At 32.9% G+C, this 19,693-nt stretch overlaps 2 protein-coding genes, 2 long non-coding RNA genes and 1 other non-coding gene across 9 annotated transcripts; 3 read left to right on the top strand and 2 right to left on the bottom strand.

The window, feature by feature from the left end:
- Positions 1 to 2,092: 2,092 nt before the first annotated feature.
- LOC141044624 (uncharacterized) lies at positions 2,093 to 3,864 on the top strand. Of its 5 annotated transcripts, none has more exons than XM_073529529.2 (3): positions 2,093 to 2,660; positions 2,899 to 2,977; positions 3,331 to 3,864. In XM_073529529.2, the coding sequence occupies exons 1-3, from the start codon at positions 2,377 to 2,379 to the stop codon at positions 3,367 to 3,369; spliced, it is 402 nt and encodes a 133-aa protein (XP_073385630.1). In that variant the 5' UTR covers positions 2,093 to 2,376; the 3' UTR covers positions 3,370 to 3,864. The 5 variants fall into 5 exon arrangements, 3 of the variants coding, with proteins under 3 accessions (XP_073385630.1, XP_073385631.1, XP_073385632.1); XM_073529530.2 differs by having other exon boundaries at positions 3,321 to 3,864; XR_012216250.2 differs by having other exon boundaries at positions 2,097 to 2,710.
- TRNAL-AAG (transfer RNA leucine (anticodon AAG)) lies at positions 2,154 to 2,234 on the top strand. Its single transcript has one exon. It is a non-coding gene; the product is annotated as a tRNA-Leu (tRNA).
- Positions 3,865 to 9,933: 6,069 nt separating the features above from the next.
- Positions 9,934 to 14,237, top strand: LOC112273516 (synaptotagmin-2). The gene is made up of 13 exons (XM_024502409.2): positions 9,934 to 10,091; positions 10,269 to 10,367; positions 10,623 to 10,673; positions 10,919 to 11,042; positions 11,191 to 11,309; positions 11,538 to 11,639; positions 11,892 to 11,966; positions 12,107 to 12,183; positions 12,303 to 12,546; positions 12,829 to 13,002; positions 13,146 to 13,328; positions 13,453 to 13,584; positions 13,884 to 14,237. Exons 1-13 carry the CDS (start codon positions 9,981 to 9,983, stop codon positions 14,007 to 14,009), a joined length of 1,617 nt encoding a protein of 538 aa, XP_024358177.1. The 5' UTR covers positions 9,934 to 9,980; the 3' UTR covers positions 14,010 to 14,237.
- Positions 14,238 to 14,435: 198 nt separating this feature from the next.
- LOC149987275 (uncharacterized) lies at positions 14,436 to 16,444 on the bottom strand. Its single transcript, XR_016498778.1, has 2 exons — positions 15,873 to 16,444; positions 14,436 to 14,727 (listed from the first exon to the last, which is right to left on the bottom strand). It is a non-coding gene; the product is annotated as an uncharacterized LOC149987275 (long non-coding RNA).
- A 2,122-nt stretch (positions 16,445 to 18,566) lies between these two features.
- Positions 18,567 to 19,691, bottom strand: LOC149987274 (uncharacterized). Its single transcript, XR_016498777.1, has 2 exons — positions 19,300 to 19,691; positions 18,567 to 18,710 (listed from the first exon to the last, which is right to left on the bottom strand). It is a non-coding gene; the product is annotated as an uncharacterized LOC149987274 (long non-coding RNA).
- Between the last annotated feature and the right edge of the window lie 2 nt (positions 19,692 to 19,693).

Below are 19,693 nucleotides of genomic sequence, written 5' to 3'. Positions count from 1 at the left end.
AATTACTTGATTTTTTATTACATTTATTCAATTTTGAGAGGATTTTTATAGCTAAATGTGAATAATTTTTTTTAAAATTTAATTTATTTCCAAAATAACATATTGGTTAAGATTATGAAATGATGATGCAAAAATAAAGTCTCTTATAATATGGTGGTTAAAAAATCAAGATGGATTTCTGTTAGCTTGAATATAGGTTTTTTTAGCTATTTTCATTGATTCACTAGCCATTAGTATATTAATTAATTCAAGTGATTTTGATTTGATGACACAAATTATGTTAGATTTTCTTGTATATTTTATTGTTTGGTTTTAATGATATATGTAGTTGGAGTGAATATATGTTAAATTTTTTACTATAAGAACTTGATAATTCATGTATAATAATAAAAAAAAATTATTATTTTTATTATATTTGGTTGTTTTGGCTATTATGAAAGAATTTTAATATATATTTTTTTATTAGAAAAAATCTCGAGTTATTTTTATATTATTTGATGATATTGGATTTTAAAATCAAATATTTTATTAGCATTAATTATATTAAATTAAACATCACTTTATTTTAAAATATTATTTGTTGTTTGAATTTTGTGAATAAATAGAACCAATGAAATATGAAAAAAATATTAAAGATGCTTGTACATTGTTTTTAGAATGAATTCAATTTAAAAAATCATTTCATTAGTTTTGGCTTCATTATTATTCATTCTATACTTTAATAGGTTGGATTTATGTACATTTCTTATTACATTTAATAAAGAGTATTTTGTATATATTGTACATTTCTTATAAAAATACATATAACACCAAAAGATATAAGAAGACTCCACATTGATGTCCAAGACTTGTGGTATGGATAGTGATGGATTTAGGGTTTAGGATTTAGGGGTTACAAGTGTCCTAGAGATTTAGGGTTTAGGATTTAGGATTAAATTTAGGATTTAGGTTTAATTATATTAAATTAAAATGAATTAAGTTAAACAACTAAAGGCCAAAAAAATAGTATATAATAATTTATTATGAAATATTTCAAAATCACAAGTATCAAATATAAGTAATTAAGAGTAACCTAAGTATAAAACTAAGACAAAATTCAAAAAACTATTTTATTTATTTTCATTGCTGTTTATTTTTTGAATCATAGTCTTCTTTGGAATACTTATGCAACATGTTGTCTCTACCATATTTCATCCTATTTTAGCATTCTATATTTTATTAAATTAAATTCTAGATGAAATGGCCATAAACTATAGTTGGTGTAGAATCTTCTTAATACGAATTAGGCCTATAATCCATTAATTATGGCAAAAGAAATGACACTGAGTTAGTATTGCAAAGCCACATCAAATATAAAGTAGCAAAACTTGATAATATTCAAAAGTGATCACCAAATTTTGATCAAACATGCAACACAGTTTGGTTGAAATTCAAACTATCAAATAACAAAAAAAATAACTTTGAGGTTGAAGAGAGCTATAGTGATATCTCCACACACACATCAATTAATGAAAAGATAATGTAGAAGCTTCATAAGACCAACAAGACCTAGATTCAAAGAGTTTGAATAATAAGATAGTTCTACGGTAAATCTTTAAAGGTATATAGCTTCTTGGAGAAGTTTTTGTAGCTACATGGTGAACTTATATATTTAATTAGCATTCCAAATGCTCAATTTTTGTTATTATAAAAGAATTCATGATTGACCTAATTTAATTCTATCAACTTCTATGTACTTGAGAAATGTGTGCACGTATGACATATGTTGCATTGTTATTGTTGCATTAAAATGAATGTTTTTATTGTGCCAATGCATGAAATTGTAATGTTGAGAAAATGAAAAAAATAATGAGAATCATGAGCATGGCAAAGATTGGGGATGGTAAGAATAATGTTTGCAAAATAAGATGTAAAAGAAGGGAAGAGTAAGACAATTGATGGCAAGCATGTACAAGCAAGTGTGGTAGGTGCTCCTTATGTGGATCCATGAGGTTTGTGGGTGAAAGAACTAAAGAGTGTGTGACGAGCATGAACATGTGTGTGGTTTAGGGTGAAGGGTGGGTGATGTTCGATAAATGAGGAGTGCGCAGTGGGTGAAAGATGAGCGTGGTCAGAAGCGGCGGGAGAGAGTCGGTTGGCACAGCGGTGCCTGTGTTCATATGGCCGAGTTGGTCTAAGGCGCCAGATTAAGGTTCTGGTCCGAAAGGGCGTGGGTTCGAATCCCACTGTGAACAGCTACGATGGACGCTGGTCTCCCTCACCGGAGAAGCCCCTCAACCACGACTTTTGCCCTCTTGCCTTCCTCCTCCGCGGACTCCCCCTCTCCCTGCATCCACATCTCCCACCTCTACCCGATCTACTCTGCCCGACCAATGCATGGACACCAATGCAACACCCGACCACTCTGCCATGTCTCCCTCGCCGCAGCAGCAGCAGGAGCTTATATCATCACAACTGCACTGCGCATCGTTCCGACGTTTTGCAGGGGCAGGGGTAGCCGGGCATCATCACGCAGAAGCTAATCTCGCCCAGATTAGGCAGGACTGGATGTCAAACCGGGTTGTGTATGTGTCGCGGCGGTCAGAGCGATTGATCGGGGAGGCTTGTCTTGCGGACATTTGTCCGATGAAATATCACTTGCCCTTTTGCCTTAGGGATTGGTGTGTTTTACCATGGAATCCCTTTGTTAAGCAAATTAATGTTATTACGGGTCAGCTGTGTTCTTATTTTTGGGTCCTAATAAAAGCATGATTACGTTCTTTAATTTGCTGAAATTGTACATGTTTAATTTATAATGTATATTCTCAGCACGATAACGCTTTTGAAGATTTTTCCGTAACATCCATCTGACTGTAAATTAAATATTGAAACGATTACTTTTCTTTTTTTAACCTGTAGGTTTTTATGGGTTTATGATGACTTGAATTTTCTCAGTTTTGAGGTTTTATTCAGCAAGGAGACAATGTACTTCAGAAGGGTATCAATATGTTCAATGAATGCACTTTGTTCTTAAATTTGATAGCCATGGAATTAAACATTATAAAAGTATTTAAGAAATGACATGATTTGTTTGAAACATTCTGTGAAGGCTTGATTCACCATGCATTTGCTAACGAAAGGATATGACAGTGCATATAAACACAAATTTTGTAGTAATAAATACTATATTGTATCAATCTCATAAATGAAATTTAATTGAATGACAACATCAAATTTTGCCTTCCGTTTAAACACTACGTCTTGCAAGTCCCCATAGAATTCTTCTTATATAAGTTATAGATATGGCTATTCCTTTTTGTCAGAACTTAAATATATTATAGATTGACACAGGTAGAGTTATTTTTAAGGCTCGAAAATGACTACTGTTGATAATTGTCAAGGAACTTGATCAATTTGTAGGTGAATATTCAATTTTTGGAAAAATTAGAAGCATGTTCTTAAAGTATCTAATCTAACTATTTATATAGTTTTTTTCTTCCAAATAAATATATACTCAGGAATTATTATAAACAGGTTTCTGTTTATATATATTTAAAATATATACACACTAAATTCAGTGCTTTACAATAAAAATATAACATAATACTAGTTATGGTTGATATTTTAAGTCTACTTGTAGAATAATGTGATATGAAATGCTAATTGGAAACACAATATGTTCATTAAGTAAGATGTATTTTTTCTAATTATTTTTTTCCTTGAATTTTCCAACATGTTAAAATATATCAAAAATTCTAAATTAGTAGAATATTTCCTTGATTGATATGTAATATTTATTATGATAACTATGCCTTTATATAATCAACACATATTTACTTATCTCATTATAAATATTTTTGTGTTTTAAACATATAAGTTATAATATTAATCTTACTTTCAATTTTTATGTTAAATTATTAAAAAAAAAATTATACACAATTTCTTTTTGTAAAAATTTATATTTTTATAAAAAAATAATAAAAAAATAATTTTTTAATAAAAAAATATAATTTTTATTTTCCAAAAGTAATTATTTTAATTAGATTTGTATTTTGATTTATTAATGAGTATTAAAGGTTAGTATTAAGATTATTGTCTACATTGGCTTGTTGTTTATATATATATATATAGATATATATATATATATATATATATATATTATTTGAAATCTATAAATAATAATCAATAGTTAAAAAAAGCATAAGAAAGAACTTCATTGTTATATTAGAAATAGGATTTTTATTAGATTTAAATTGATTTAATATTACGAAAAATCACTTATATAGAAAAATTTGATTTTTATTTAATAGTATTATTATCAAAATATTATAAGAACTTTTAAATTTTATTTAAAACTTTTTAAGAAAATTTAGAGAAAATTTCAAGATATTAATAAAATTAAGTTTTATACCACCTTAGAAGTTATTATGAAGAAATGGAGCCAGATTTAAAGGCCGCACAATTTACTTAGGATAATTGGATATTTTCAAATATTATGGTGAATTAAAAAATTAAAAAATATTAATTTTAATAATAAAAAATAGAAAGACGAGTAGCTAGTCTAGTTCTTGTAGAAGGATAGGTGCACAAGTCCCATATGGATTGTATCACCATGAATAGAGTTAGTAAGATAAGACTAAGGCCTTGTGGCCTTTTTTAAAACCCTTATATACTACATGTGAGCCTTGATGAGGCTCAAATCTTTAATCTATAAGCGAGTAATTCTTGAGGTAAAATATTTTCACTAATTTTTTAAATTATTTACTTGATATTTTTAAACCTTCATAACTTATTCATAATGCATTGGATTTACATGTTTCTTATGTCATTGAAAAGATAATCAAATTAACTATTTCAAAATATAATTTTTACTTTTAGTTTTTAATTTTTAATTTTTTATTAGATAAAAATCTAGTGAACAAACTATAACTAAGTTTTAAAGTGTGTATTTACTTAATAACATTCCTTTCACTTGTTTTTTGGTTTTTTTCTTTTATTTGTATTAATTTATTATCTTATTTTATACATTAATTATAAACAACTTTCAATTCAAGCCATCTTATAATTTGAATTGAAGATTGAATTTTATCCTTCCATTCTCTAAGATTTATGTCTTTAATAGTCTGAGAAGACTGCTAACTCATTATTCTTGTCTTATTTTATAGAAGTGAATGGACTACCTTACTTCTATTATTGAATTATGAAGATTGTAGACTATCCACCTTTACTATAGTATTTTTTTTCTCTAATAGTGATTTTTTTTTTAAAAAATGGATCAGCTTTTTTTGTAGAAATTTTCACTTAGTATTAGAAGTTGTAGATTACCTTCTTCTAATTTAACTTATACATAAGTTTTGAGTTTTTTATAGAAGAAAACATTATAGATGCTATCTTCAACAAAAATAAGAATAGATTTGCAACTATTGTACATCTTGACAAACTTATCAATACTTTTAGGGTGGAAATCTCGCATATTTTTAGTATCAACTATAGAAGTAGTATTTCAATACCTATAGAAGTGATCAACAATAAAGTTCAAAATTAATGTCAATAAGTTGTGCAATTGAGAAAAACAAGTAGATTAAGTTCACAACTAAATCTCAAAAATCTTGCTACTATAAGTACAAAGAAAATAATAATGAGTATGTCGGAGAAGTTTAATGGAACAAGATCAATGTTTTGAAGATTTCTACAACAAATAAATCTCTATGTTAGGTTACATCCTTCTTAATACCATAATGGATTTATTCAAGTTAGATTTATAGGTGAATTTTTCTTTGAGAGTATTTTTAATTGATTTTTATCTTTGATAGAAAAGAATTTATAATTACTTTATGATTTAAATTCATTCATAGAAGTCTTCATGACCACATTTGAAGAAAATTATTGAAAAAGGGTAGTAGAGATCAAACTTGTATCTTTACCTGTCACGGACACAAAATACAGACTTGAAATCTAACAAGAAGTTCAAGAAGAAGTGGCAGAAGTAGATTAAACAGATGAGTACAAGAACAACACCAGAAAGGTGAGCTAGAACTCCAAGAGATGTGTTGTCGAGACTGAAGAACTCTTCAGCCTCGACTCCTATATATACTACTGGCCTATGGTTCTAAGGAAGCGCATCAAGAAGCTTCCCAAGAACTATGAAGCTTCTCGAGCAACTACCCAAGAGCTAGGAAGCTTCTCAAGTAACTTCCTAGAATCTACTAGAATATTCTAAAAATCTTCTAGAGCCTTCTAAGGGAATCTTTAGAGAATATTTGAAGAATATTCTAAGAGAATATTGAAGGAATCTTCTGGAAGTTTCTAGAGACTTCTTTCTAGAAGGTTCTAGAAACTTGTCTCTAGAAAGGTCTAAGGACTATGTCCCTAACATTACCACAATGATCATGTTCAGCCACCAAATACGCTGTTAAATTCCAAAATCTTATTTGCAATGTGGATTAGAATGACAAGGTCTTTATCAATCAATTTCAATATGGATTTAAAAATAATATCAAAGTTCTACTATTGACAATGCCAAGAGTAGACTCATTGAAGTATGTTTTTAATAAGATTTAATTTCTAGTTGATTTTTTAACCTAAAAAATAATAAGATTTATGAAATGTTCTTTTAAGACATTCTTATCTTATATTAATAGAAATAAATGCATCTTTTGATCAACAAAGAATAATTTTTTTGAATCTAAAGCATTATTTATCTTTGAGTAGTGAAATCAATATTAACTATTGATTCAACCTTTCTCAAGCAAGTTCAATTAAGTATGTCCTCTGATCTTTTTATTTATGATATTAACAATAATTCTTCTTAACCTTATGATATTTTTAGGTTTAAATTCAAAAACAATATACTCTATTTTGAATAAGACTTTATAATTAAAGACTTTTTATAATTATATAATGTTTGTTCAAGATTAAAAGCTTCTTATCAATAATCTTATGGACTTCTTTAGCCATTACTTATTCCAAAACAATTATAGTCTTTTATTTCTATGGACTTTATCATGGATCTTTTAGTCTCAAGTTCTTGTGGCTTTATATTTGTGATAGTAGATTGATTCATTAAAATAGCATATTTTACACCATATACAAAATCTATCATAGGTGAAAAAATATGTAAGTTTTTCGTTGACAACTTCTATTGCTATCTTAGATTGCCAAAGGATATTATATCAAATAGGAGAACATAATTTATATTAAGATTTTAGAAAATTATTTTTAGGATTTTAAAGGTGGACATAAAACTATCTTTGACTTTCTATCCTCAAACTAATGGCCAAACAAAGTGAATGAATCAAGATTTGGAGTAGTATTTGATATATACCATCAACTACGAATAAAACAATTGCACAATTTTTTTACCATTAGCAAAGTTTGCTTATAATAAGATAGGACATTCTTTTATTTAATAAATATCTTTTTTTAATTATGGTTATTATTCACAATTTATTAATTTTGATTTTTCAAAAGTTGATAATCTTACAACAAAAAGGTTGGCAAATCGTTTATTAGAGCTATGTGCAATAATAATGATACAACTAAAAGAAGCTCAAAAACAACAAAAGATTATTGCAAATGCTTATTACAAGGAATAACCTCAATTCCATATTAGAGACAAATTATGATTACTTTGTTGTAATATGAAGACTATTTACCATTGTGACAAGTTAGATTATCCTATACTTATACCATTTTCTATATATAAATAGATTAATCCAGTTGCTTATTGATTGTATCTATCAAAGTCTATGAAGGTCTATCATGTATTTTACGTATCTCTTCTTAAGCCACACAAGACAATTGATATACTATAGAAACAAAAAATACCATTTTATCTTATAGAAGTATATAATAATAAAAAATATGAGGTCAAAGAAGTCTTAGATTCAAGAGGGGGCCTAAATATATTAGAATAACTTGTTTATTCGCATGAATATAATATTAATGAATATACATGAGAGCCAATTAAGAATCTTCTAAATAAATTTAAGAAGATTGATATTTTTATCAATAACATTCATTAAAATCAAGATGAAGAATAGAAAATATTTACTATAAAAAAATTATAATTTAAAAAAGATTGTATTTGATCTCCTATCTTTGTTTGTAATTTTTGTATATTTGTGGCACTAAAAAGATAAAAAATAATACTAATAATGATAGCCAATAGATTCAATTTAAAAGCCATTGTTTGTTGACTTATCAAACAAGACATTACAATTATCATAGTCCTTAAGATGACTTAATTAAGATAAAGACCTTCAAGAACAACATATTCTTCTTTGAATAGATGGCAAGATATTATGTGCTTGGTATCATAACCTTAGAAGAAACTCTTGATGTTTGATGATTTTATTAAAGATAGAAATGACTTTTGATGGTATTACAAATATTTTGTTTGAAAGAAGTTGCAAAGGCCTTAATAATAATCAAATAAAAGAGTGGTTTTCCTACTCTAGAATGAGACATTTTTGATGGCTGAGGGGACCTATCAACTACCTTTAAAGAGAACAAAGATCAAAGTATGTGGCAAATACAAGGCGTTGTATCTTTGACTTTCTCAATATGTAATCATTGTTACTTATAGAAATCATTGTTAGAAAGGAAGTAATGTCATTGACATACATATTTATTCTAATAATTATCTAGATATTATGAATAAATAAAAGTAGATTAATTTAATAATATCTTATAAGAAATCTTCTTAGAAACTTTATAAATAAGATTTCACCTTTATATCTATCTATAAGTGATTGTTAGGTTAGAAACTTGGCCAATAAGTTAACCACGTATCACACATATTGGTAGTTTGTGGTACAACTTAATAATGTGGCGCACATATAGGAAACTTGTCTTACAAGTTAAGGCATGTATCTTACAAATTGAACACGTGTTGGAGGTCCTATAGAATGTCGCCACGTAGCTTCTAGTTAGATAGTATATATAGAAGCAAAGTTGAAGCCTTCTTCACTCTTACCAATGCCTTTCTAATCCTTAGACTTATTTTAAAACTTTCTAGTCTTCTTATCTTTGGCAATAGTCATTTTAATTTAATATTATATCATCTTTGAATAATCCTATAGTCTTTTCAAGTAACACAAGAGTGTATTGATCTTTTAATTCTTTGAGATTCATATCCTTGACAGTTGCACAATTTGTTTTTTTTTTTGTTTTTTTTTGTTTTTTTGTTTTTTTTGAAAAATGTTCAAAGGTATTACAAGTTGAATGGATTGTTATAGCATAGCTTTCTTTTGTGTGATTAAATTGGTTTTTTTAAAAAATCCATTAGCATCAATGAAATAAGTAATACTTTGTTAATAATTTAATGGTATCTTTAGAATTATAAAACAAATTCATATAACATAAAAAATAAAATAAAATATTAATACTTACAAAATTATCATTATTTTATCATAACAAAAGAAAATTGTAAAGTGTAGTTCACCATAAAAATCTGCTGTATTAGTCCATGCACCAAAATGAACAACGCTGTACCTACCCGCCAAGTAGATTGCATGAAAACCGGACCCGACCATGCTGACACCCGCGACAGGTCCACATTGATCGATACCCTCCAATACCTGGCCAGATACCCAAGAACCAATCGGAGGGTATCGATGTGTGAGGTGAGATCAGTCCTCGGGTGGCAGCCGGCCACGTCGGCGTCCACTTGGCGACAGCACGCCACATCGGTGTCCACTTGGCGATAATCCAAGTGAGACCGTCTTCACAGGTACCACGTCACTGGGTAGGCCACCACGACGCCATGCTACCGAATTGCACCACAACACGCGTTGAATCGGAGAAGGAGACCCCTCCTCATTTGCACTTTGCAGTCTCTAATTGTGGAGCTTAGATTCTTTCTTGAGTGGGGGGGGGGGGGGGGGGGACTCGAGGGATGAGAGGAAGAGGGATTAGTAGGAGAAGACAGTGGGCGAAGTAAGAAAGGAAGATTGAGAGAGGAGAAGGCTGGCGAAGTCTGGTGATCAAAGTTTGCTGTCATGGGGATTGTTAGCACGATCCTGGGGTTTGTGGGGTTTGGATGGGGCATCGGCGTCGGACTTGCGATAGGATACTTCCTATTCATCTACTTCCAGCCTGTTGATGAGAAGGTAATGTGGGTTCTTTTAACCGCATTCTGTCTTTTGAGTGGTATGGGTGGCGAGTTTGTTGGGATTGCGTAGACCTTGGTTTGGTGTGATTGTAGAGGTGTTTGTTTCGTGTAGTATGGAATGAGGTTTTTGTTTCCGACCTGGGTATGGTTTTAATTTTCCTTGGAATGTTAACAGGATCCTGTCATTCGGAACCTGGATGAGTTGGATTCGAGAACCTTGCAAGGGCTCCTCGGCGAAATTCCTCTATGGGTGAAGAACCCAGATTACCATCGGGTAATGGCACCGTTTCTTGTCAACTTTTTATACTGATTATAAGCAGTTTTGCTTTGGTGTTTTGGTTTCGCATGCATTCTACACTTTCTCATGGAATTTGTATTGAGCATGTGTAATCTTACATGGCACAGATTTTCTATGTGTGCAAGCTGTTTTCTGTGTGATTGAAGTCTTTGTTGAGCAATGAGTCTTCATTTGGCATTCGACAAGCTCTTCCTACGCTTAAACTGACCTGTAGAAGTTTTCTATTTTCAGGTGGATTGGGTGAACAGGTTCTTAAAGGACATCTGGCCTTATCTTGATAAGGTACTACAACTTCTTAATCAGTAAATCCATGGACGAAACAAAATGTCTCTCTCTTTCTCGATGTCAATGAACATTGAGAACATTCCTTCAGTTCTGATATAAAGTCGTTTGATAGCATGCGGGGAGTTGAGAATTTCGTCTGTTTTTTACATTATTAAAACATAACGATATCTATTTCAGTTAAAGAAATTACAAGGATTTAAGCTGAATTACTGAGATTTTCGTTTCCTACATGTGAACGGCAGGCAATTTGCAAGATGGTTCGACAGCAGGCACAGCCTTACATTGATAAATATGGGCCACAGTACAAGATGGATTCTATCGAGTTCCAGTCACTTACCTTGGGAACGTTGCCTCCTACATTTGTTGGTGCGTATTACTTTCCATCTATGTCTCTGCCTGTACATGCATTTTGCTGACATCTCATAAGTGTGTATTTTGGACATTGTCTCTGTAATCTATCAGCAGTAGGAACGCCATTTTCTTCTGATACTTGGTCTATCATTTGATTTTCTAGGTATGAAAGTTTATGATACTAAGGAGGCAGAGATGATTCTCGAGCCTTCCTTTAAGTTCGCTGGGAATCCAAATATTATTGTTGCTGTGAAAGCTTTTGGTTTGAAGGCAACAGTACAGGTTAGTTCAGAATTGATAAAGTCTAAAAGCATATTCAAGCTCAAGTGATTGATGCAGGTTGTTTATTTATTTGAGAGGGTGTTGGTCTGTTGGTATGTCGCTGGATGGGACTTGCTCACTAGGTTTCAAGTAGTTGACTGCAACCGTTTCCTGATTGCATCAATTTGAAGGTAATGAAAAATTCGGTCGTTTTCTGGAATATAACGATGATTGGGTTTGGATGTGCAGGTGGTAGACGTGCAGGTTTTTGCGACAGCAAGAATCACACTGAAGCCTTTGATTCCAGTTTTTCCATGTTTCTCGAAAATAGTAGTCTCTTTGATGGAAAAGGTATGTATGATGCAAGAATTTGTAAGCTACCCCTTTATGTATTAATAATTTCACAAGATTTTGGTTCGTGAATAGGTTTTGAATATCTTGTGCGTATCATAACAGTTATTACATTCTCCATCTTTTAAGTCGTACGTTCCTGTCTGCTATATTTGCGATTTGATGTTCCGATGATCTTAGCAGATACCTGTCATGAGGTGTATTTTTCTTTTCTTCTTTTTATTAAACTTACAACTTTTTTTGTGTTGGCAGCCTCACGTAGATTTTGGTCTGAAGCTGTTGGGCGGAGATATTATGGCAATTCCTGGACTTTACGGTTTCGTTAAAGTATGTGGATCCTTGTTGTGGATAAACTTCCTAATTGCTTGAGAATTTCCCAGTAAAGAAGCTTTGGTCCTATTTTGTAAGCACATAAGATCAGATAGATTCTATGCCCTGATGTTCCAGCAACGAACGTTTGAACGCAGGATACCATCGCAAATCAAGTCGCTGATATGTACATGTGGCCGAAGTCTTTAGAAATCCCAATAAATACTGATGCCAGGTACTCAGCTCTTCCGATGTTTTCTTGCTCTCAAATATTACGTTTACTTCTCTTATCAAGCTGTATCGGCCAAAGTCATTAGTTGCACAGCCTTGATACTTGTGTTGAATCCTTGGCAGTGCTGATAAGAAGCCAGTGGGCGTGGTTGAGGTGAAGATTATTCGAGCCACGAACTTAATGAAGAAAGATTTCATGGGTAAAGCCGACCCTTACGTCAAAATTCAATTGGTTAATACGATGCTTTCGAAGACAACACGCGCCAAGATGAACACTTTGAACCCCGAATGGAATCAGACTTTCAAGCTTTCTGTTCAAGACCTCAAGTCACAGTCTCTTGAGCTACAGGTTTTTGACTGGGAGAAGGTGTGTATTTTTAAGCCATTCATTAGTACGCTGTTTTCTTGTTCTCTGCATGGTGCTCTCTCCTCTTTGTTGTCTAGAAAATGTTTTATGAGAGATTATTTTGCCGTGATTATGTTTTTGAAGCGATGTTAGCTCATCAACTAAGGGACTGTGGCAGGCTTAATTACGTCTTAGGATTAAATTCAACCGTTTTTGACTTAAGTAAGATAATTTTATTTCGTTCAGAATATTTGTTTGCAATATTAATCATTTTATTTTAATGTGGATTATTGTGTCCGGCAGGTTGGAGCACACGATAAAATGGGAATGCAGGTCGTGCCATTAAAGGACTTGCAGGAAAACGTTCCAAAATTACAAACTGTTCCGCTGTTTAAGAATATGGATCCTAATGACGAAGCCAATTCGAAAAAGCGTGGCGAGTTAACGTTTGAAATGAATTTGAGACTCTTCAAGGAAGTAAGTTTTTTAGTAGTTGTGATTTTTTTTGATAAGTATGAGCTACCTGAAGTTTGACAATTATGATTACGTGAGATTTATATCAAACTCTTAGAAATGCCTCGAGAATCATGAGTAACCGCGAGGTGATTGATGGTCATCAGGACGATACTGAGGAAGATATCAAAGCGAAATCAATGGATGATGGACAATTCGCAAATGGGGTTAAATCTTCTGAAGGAGGATTGCTGTCGGTCATCATTCATCAGGCCCAGGAATTAGAAGGCAAACATCACACAAACCCCTTCGTGGAGGTTAATTTTCGGGGGGATAAAAAGAAAACTCCGGTAAGCTCTAACTATGGTTACTTCACATTTAACCTCATATTTCTTTGCCTTAAATAATTTTGCTTTCAGCCTATCATACAGTTATGTCCTAAACCATGTAAATAATTCTTTCGCGTTCCTTTAGGTTGTGAAGAAAAATAAAAACCCCAGATGGGATCAACTATTTACTTGGCAACTGGACGATCCCCCCGTTAGTGACTCCCTGCACATCGAGGTCCTGAGCAAGGGCTCAAGTCTGAACATGGTGCATCGTCATGTAAGCTTTCATTCAATACGCAATGCCAATTTAATATATATACAAAACTACTTGTAAGCGTGTGTATCTGAGTTCCAATTTCCTATATTTTTACTTTCCTGTTCCATCGTATCTTTGGCAAACTGGAGGAAATTTGTTGACTTATAGAAAGTTGGTTTATTGAACACCCATCTGCCAAAGACTTGGGGCGTTCAAAACGTAAGATATTTCTGAGCGCACCTCATGGATAATTTTCTGTACTTGGATGTTGCCTGATTTCATGTATCGTGTGAACTGAATCATAGTTTCTGCGTGTGCAGGAAATTTTGGGATCTGTGAACATTCCTCTTGGAGACGTGGTAAAGAATAAGAACATCAATTCTAAGTATGGGCTGGCTAACTCTCATGGTATGATCCAAGTGGAGCTGAAGTGGAAGCCTGTGTAGATGATGACTGCGAAGGTTCTGTAGAACCAGCTTCGATCAATCATTCATGCAAAGCTATTAGCTGTGTGTAGTTACGAGCTGGGTTTAGTACAAGCTTGTGTATGACGTCAAATAAATCGAGGAAACCATCTTGAAGGGAAAACAAGTGGTTACAGAATCCTTTGTATTTTTGTATTGTTGTACACCTCAAGATTACAGCACAATGCTGCACCCTTTTGTTTTGCATAATTCGAGGCTCTATATTGGTTGACGTGGATAATAAAAAGGTGGGGTTGAGGTATCGACATAATTTCGGCAGGTTTTCGAAAATCAGTCAATCGTACTTTACATGGAGACAAGTTAAGTCAGCCTGGTCGTTTGCCACTCATTTTTTGACCAGCACCCTAGAATGGCTTGCACATGCAATCTTTCAAGAGTTTTCCAGGCTGGTTTCAGGACGCGTTGGCTTTTTTTCATTCTTTGTATGCTTACATTGCATCTGGATCCCCAACCATTTCTGATGCAGCCTCCATAATCTTAGCATTTTCAAGGTCACTCTTCAAGTTGTACACTTGATCATATGCTTGACAACCAATTGAGTCAGTTGAAGCATGTCTCTAGGACAAGTAAAAGTTTTTTAACTCCTCGCGGTCAAAGATCAGTGCAGCTTGCCATGAAATTCACCCCACATCGTTCCGGGGTACAATCCTCTTCCTTTTGAACACGCAAAGTTTATTGCCTGCTAGATTAGAATATCAATTTTAATTCGGCATTTTATGTTCCATCCCATGATTTCTTTTTTTAACATCTACTTATGAATTGCTTTTTGATTAACACAGGGTGAGATGTCGTGAGAAACCTCATCGATGGCTCCATTTGCTTTTGAGGAGGGAGAAGCACCGCTTCAAATCCGCTAGATGCGACAAAATTGGTGTTTTGTGATGAGATTTTAATAGAAAAAGATGGAAAATGAAGGAAAGAAATTTACAAATGCTTATTAAAATTGAGTAAATTTCTATTAAAAACAGTTGCAGTTACATGTATGCAACAAAGCACGTATGTCATTCATGGCCACAATTAAGACGTGAATGTATAGAAAAACAGAAAATACAAATCAGATATGAAACAATTCTTACTTTTTCTCATGCTTACCATTACAAACCAGATATTAATTACTTTAATTTTATCATTATTAGAACGCCACAAGTGCAATTCGTAATTATATAACCAGAATTTAAAACTAATAACAACAATGTTTGTTCATAAAGTCTTTAGTTACATTGTTAAACAGAAATTGTATTTCAAGTCTAAACAAATTATACGCATCAGAGCATGTATAACTTTTATTCTTCAACCGAGTTACTATTATTCCTATTGGTATGTATTGCATCAATCTAACTCTTATTTGGGAAAAATACTTTCCCTTTTCTGTAAAATTAAAAAATTCAAGTTCAAAATACTTCAAAATTATAACCAATAACAATTATAACCTTACTGTTTGTGATCAAAGTTACTGTTAGTGTGTAAGAATGTAATAAACATATCACATAAGATTGAAGTTATAGTAAAGGCTGAAACCAAAGAATACTCCAAGCATGACACAAGTTAATGTACTTCTTGTGTCAAACAAGAATATGTAGCAAATGCAATATGGTATAAAGTGAACTGACACCTAATCATGTTATTTACATAAACCAATCTTAAATAAAATGAACTAAAAACAACTAACCGCAAATGTACCAAAATGTATATTATAGCTGTAATCCATAATTAACATACAAATTGAGTAGATTGAATGGTTAAGTCAAATGAAAAGCGTGTTTCATAGTAAGACAGCATGGTTACACAGAAGTGTCGGCATCTGGGCATGGTGAGATTGATTACCGTGACTGATGTTCTTGTGGGTTGTCGTGAGGATTATAGAGGTGATGACCAGATTGAAGCGATGGAGCAAGTTAAAACGCAAGCAACCATCGGATGTACCCTCACGAAGGGCGAACGAAGTGTGCTGGATTGAACAACGTTGGTGGCGAGAGCTTCCGACTTCATAGAAACTGACCAATATACAGACCCCAGGTCTAGATTCTCAGACCGTAGACCCAACGATCACACGGCGAAACCCTCACGAAGGCCGCGATCAAGCTGCACTTGAAACGGTAATGCGGCGGCATACTCGTCCCCCCCTATCTGCAACTTCCGCAGCCACTCGAGGACCCTGATAAGATATCCGAACGGTAAAAGCTTCTTCGGATCGCACCAGGCTGCGCTTCCGAGAACACAGCAACGGACCCCTAGTGCCCGAATTGTGTAATTGCCGTTACTCCGCATCTAGGCCACCACCACCACAACTGAAAGTCCCAACAGGTCTTTTCTAAATAACCCGGATCGAGTGCTAGTCGGGGAATTTTGGCAGGCTGGCTCTAGCAACGGCGATTGAACTCCGACCTGACATGAAGGATCCAGTATTATTGCTTTCACAGGGTTTCAGCTCAACCGCTACTTTCCATCCTCGCCTGAGCCTTGATGAAAAGCTGCATCATGGTGATAGAAATTCACTGTTCCAGGCCCCGCCGAAGCCCGTCTCGGATGGTATTCTATCCCAAAAAGGACGAACTGATTCCCGCACCTCCCAATTATTTTTGTTCTTTTCCTACCTGCTGTCAGAACTCGAAGCGCGTGAGTTGGGGTCGTAGGTTTCAACAAAGCTGGCTCCACTACGCTCCGATGGCGTCTGTTGCTAAACAGGGATGGCCGCTCCCACTGACGCACTCTCCGACGCAGGCTTGCCCATGGCCCGTTTAAGGTCCGATGCGTCCGATCTCATCAGATTCCTACTCGCCTCGCGGAGACGAAGTTCGAAATCCGCACATCTAGACACCGATCTCGTCAACCCCATCGCAACATCGACGTCGGATTTTAACTCTCGCTGTGACTTTCACCGCACAGCATTCCCATCGAGGCTCGCTGATTGCGCTGCCTTTTGCTTTTTCGCTGCCCGATGCCTCCATGATGTTCTCCTGTGCTTGTCGTCTTTCACTTTTTCCAGGTAGGTGCAGTTACTTTTTCTGCTTGAATTTATTGTTTTGTATTTATGTTTGTTTGCAGTTTTATTATGCTCAAGACAATTTTTTGTCCTGTTTTTTAATTTGATTGTTTATTACCATTCCATGACCATATCTGATTTTTGCCACATAATTTTTTTTTTAGTGTTTATCTATGTTAAATTAAAAAAACAGGATCTAAAGCTCATATGGAAAATAAGCTTAAAGTAAAATTGACCACTCCATATACTTATTTGGATAAAGTGGGTATATTTTCTATGTTTTTATTCCAAGATATTTAATCATTTTGACGAAATATACATTTTTTTTATAGATTTGTTATAAACATCTTTCAAAGATATTTAAGATGCTTTAGCATTTATGTGATACTTTGTTTACAATGTTTATTTCATAATTGAATTTTATTCTATGACTAAGAAAATATTATAGGGGGCACTAGTCCTTCTACTCAAGATGTTTAAAAAAACTAATGTATAAAATTAAGTATATTTAATAGATATATCTTTTACTTTCTTATTTGTACTAAAATGTACAAGCTAAAGTTAACAGTAATATTTATTAAGAATATTATAAATGTCTTTTTTATGATTTTAGTATAAAATATTATTTATTTCGAATTTTAACATTCTTCATATATCCAATTGATGTTTTTGGAATATAAAAAAAAATAAAATTGAATACATGTGGATGATAAAAATAACAAATAAAACAAAAGTATATAAATAAGTTATGTAGATATTAAAAAAAAAAGTACATGATTTATGTTTATTAAAGAAAACTTATGTCATTTTAAAATTTTAAAATCTAACTTATTCTAGCAACTCTTACAATGTTAATTGTATATATCTCATAATTGTTGATAACATACTTTTACAAAAAAAATCATTCAATTTTATTTCACTTGTCAAACTTAATGAAAGTGTATTCTTTCTATTATTTGTTGATTTATGAAATTGGACCAATATGTGATTGTCTATACAAATAATAAATAGAAATAAGTGAGGTAGATTCTTCATGCACATTTTTATTATTACTTCACAATTATTTTTCTTCTCTTCTTAAAGCCTCATGTTTTATTTATTTTAAGAATTGTATTAGAGCTAAGATATAAGATGTTTTAATTTCTATTCGTGATAAAAATTTATACTAATGGTGTAATTGATCTCTAATGTAGTTTTTTCATTAGTTACTCTCATTCTATTTTATTACAATAATATTATCCATGTCATCATTTATTTAACTCAAAAGATGGAAATTTATTCCATGAATAATAATTAAAGTAGTGAATATGCAATGTCTCACCTTTTTATTCATTTTTTCAGGTTGGTCGGAATTTCTGAACCTTGAGTAATTCTAATCATCAAATATACAGTAAGTAGAATAAAGAGATAATTTCTTGTTATTATTGCATATATATATATATATATATTCACACACATACATACACACATGTCAAAACCAGTACAAATCATTACAGAAGTCATCAGATGATGCTATTGCAAGTTTCATGGTAAATATTCATATGCAAAGTTTAACAATGATTTTTCTACATCCTCATTCTTTTTACTCTAAATTGGTTTTAATTGCTAAAAAAACACTATCATAAAAACATCCTACACAAGAATTACACTCACAGCTTCTTCTTCTTTTGTAAATACACCTGGTACAAAACCTCAACATTTCCCCAAAATGATAATCAACAAACATATACCTTCAAACCTCTTGAATCACAATCATGGTTTACATTCAATGATTGCAATCCGCAGTAGGACAAACTCCATGAATTTTGTTTACAACAATCTGTCCAAAATGGACCTTGAACTATTCACCATAAAAATGACAACAACACAACAATAATATTGCAATCAACATCATAGATAATGCCAATCTGAAGAACCACACCATTGTCACAAAATACTCCAACAACAAATTTATATATGTATATTTATATATATATATATATACATGAGAATGTTATATAGACCCAGGTTTTTACTGAATCGACCTGCTTATGATGAAGAATATGGTAATCGTAATGAAGGTGGTTAGATTTCATTAGTTTTGATCCAACAATGGAATAATGAATATCGAATTTTTTATTTTATTTTATTTTATTTTTTGTTTTTTCTTCATCATCATGATAGTTAAGATGGGTGGGTAAACTTAGTAAAATTATGGGTTTATTTAAAATTCAATATATATATATATATATATATATATATATAATCAAAATGTCAGAATGGGCATACCCACACACATGAAATCACAGAGCTCGCGGAGGAAGGAAGAGAGCCCAGCCACCATGGCAACGAGACCCTAAAAAAACGACAGTGGGAGACCTTCAGTGCTGGGCCAATAGAACACGACCCCATGCCCACGCCCTGCCCGGCCGGGGATTTGAAGGCCCAGGCAGGTAGGCCCAGGGGAGCCCCGGCTACCTGTGCTGGCCCAATGGAGTGTGGGCCCCATCGGGCCTTCATGTAATTATACCTGCGCCCGGTATAATACATAAAGGCCCGCTATTCTCGTCCAAGATTCTCCGTGCAATAATTCATCAAGCCGACGAACGATATTGCCCCCCTCCCTTCTGTGCCTGACTGCTTCATCACCCTCGCCGTGCCTCCATCGCTCACTCTTCGATTT

The sequence above is a fragment of the Physcomitrium patens genome, chromosome 20 (assembly GCF_059467195.1).
Source record: "Physcomitrium patens ecotype Gransden chromosome 20, ASM5946719v1, whole genome shotgun sequence".
Classification (NCBI taxonomy): domain Eukaryota; kingdom Viridiplantae; phylum Streptophyta; class Bryopsida; order Funariales; family Funariaceae; genus Physcomitrium; species Physcomitrium patens.
This window is presented reverse-complemented; position numbering and strand designations above follow the sequence as displayed.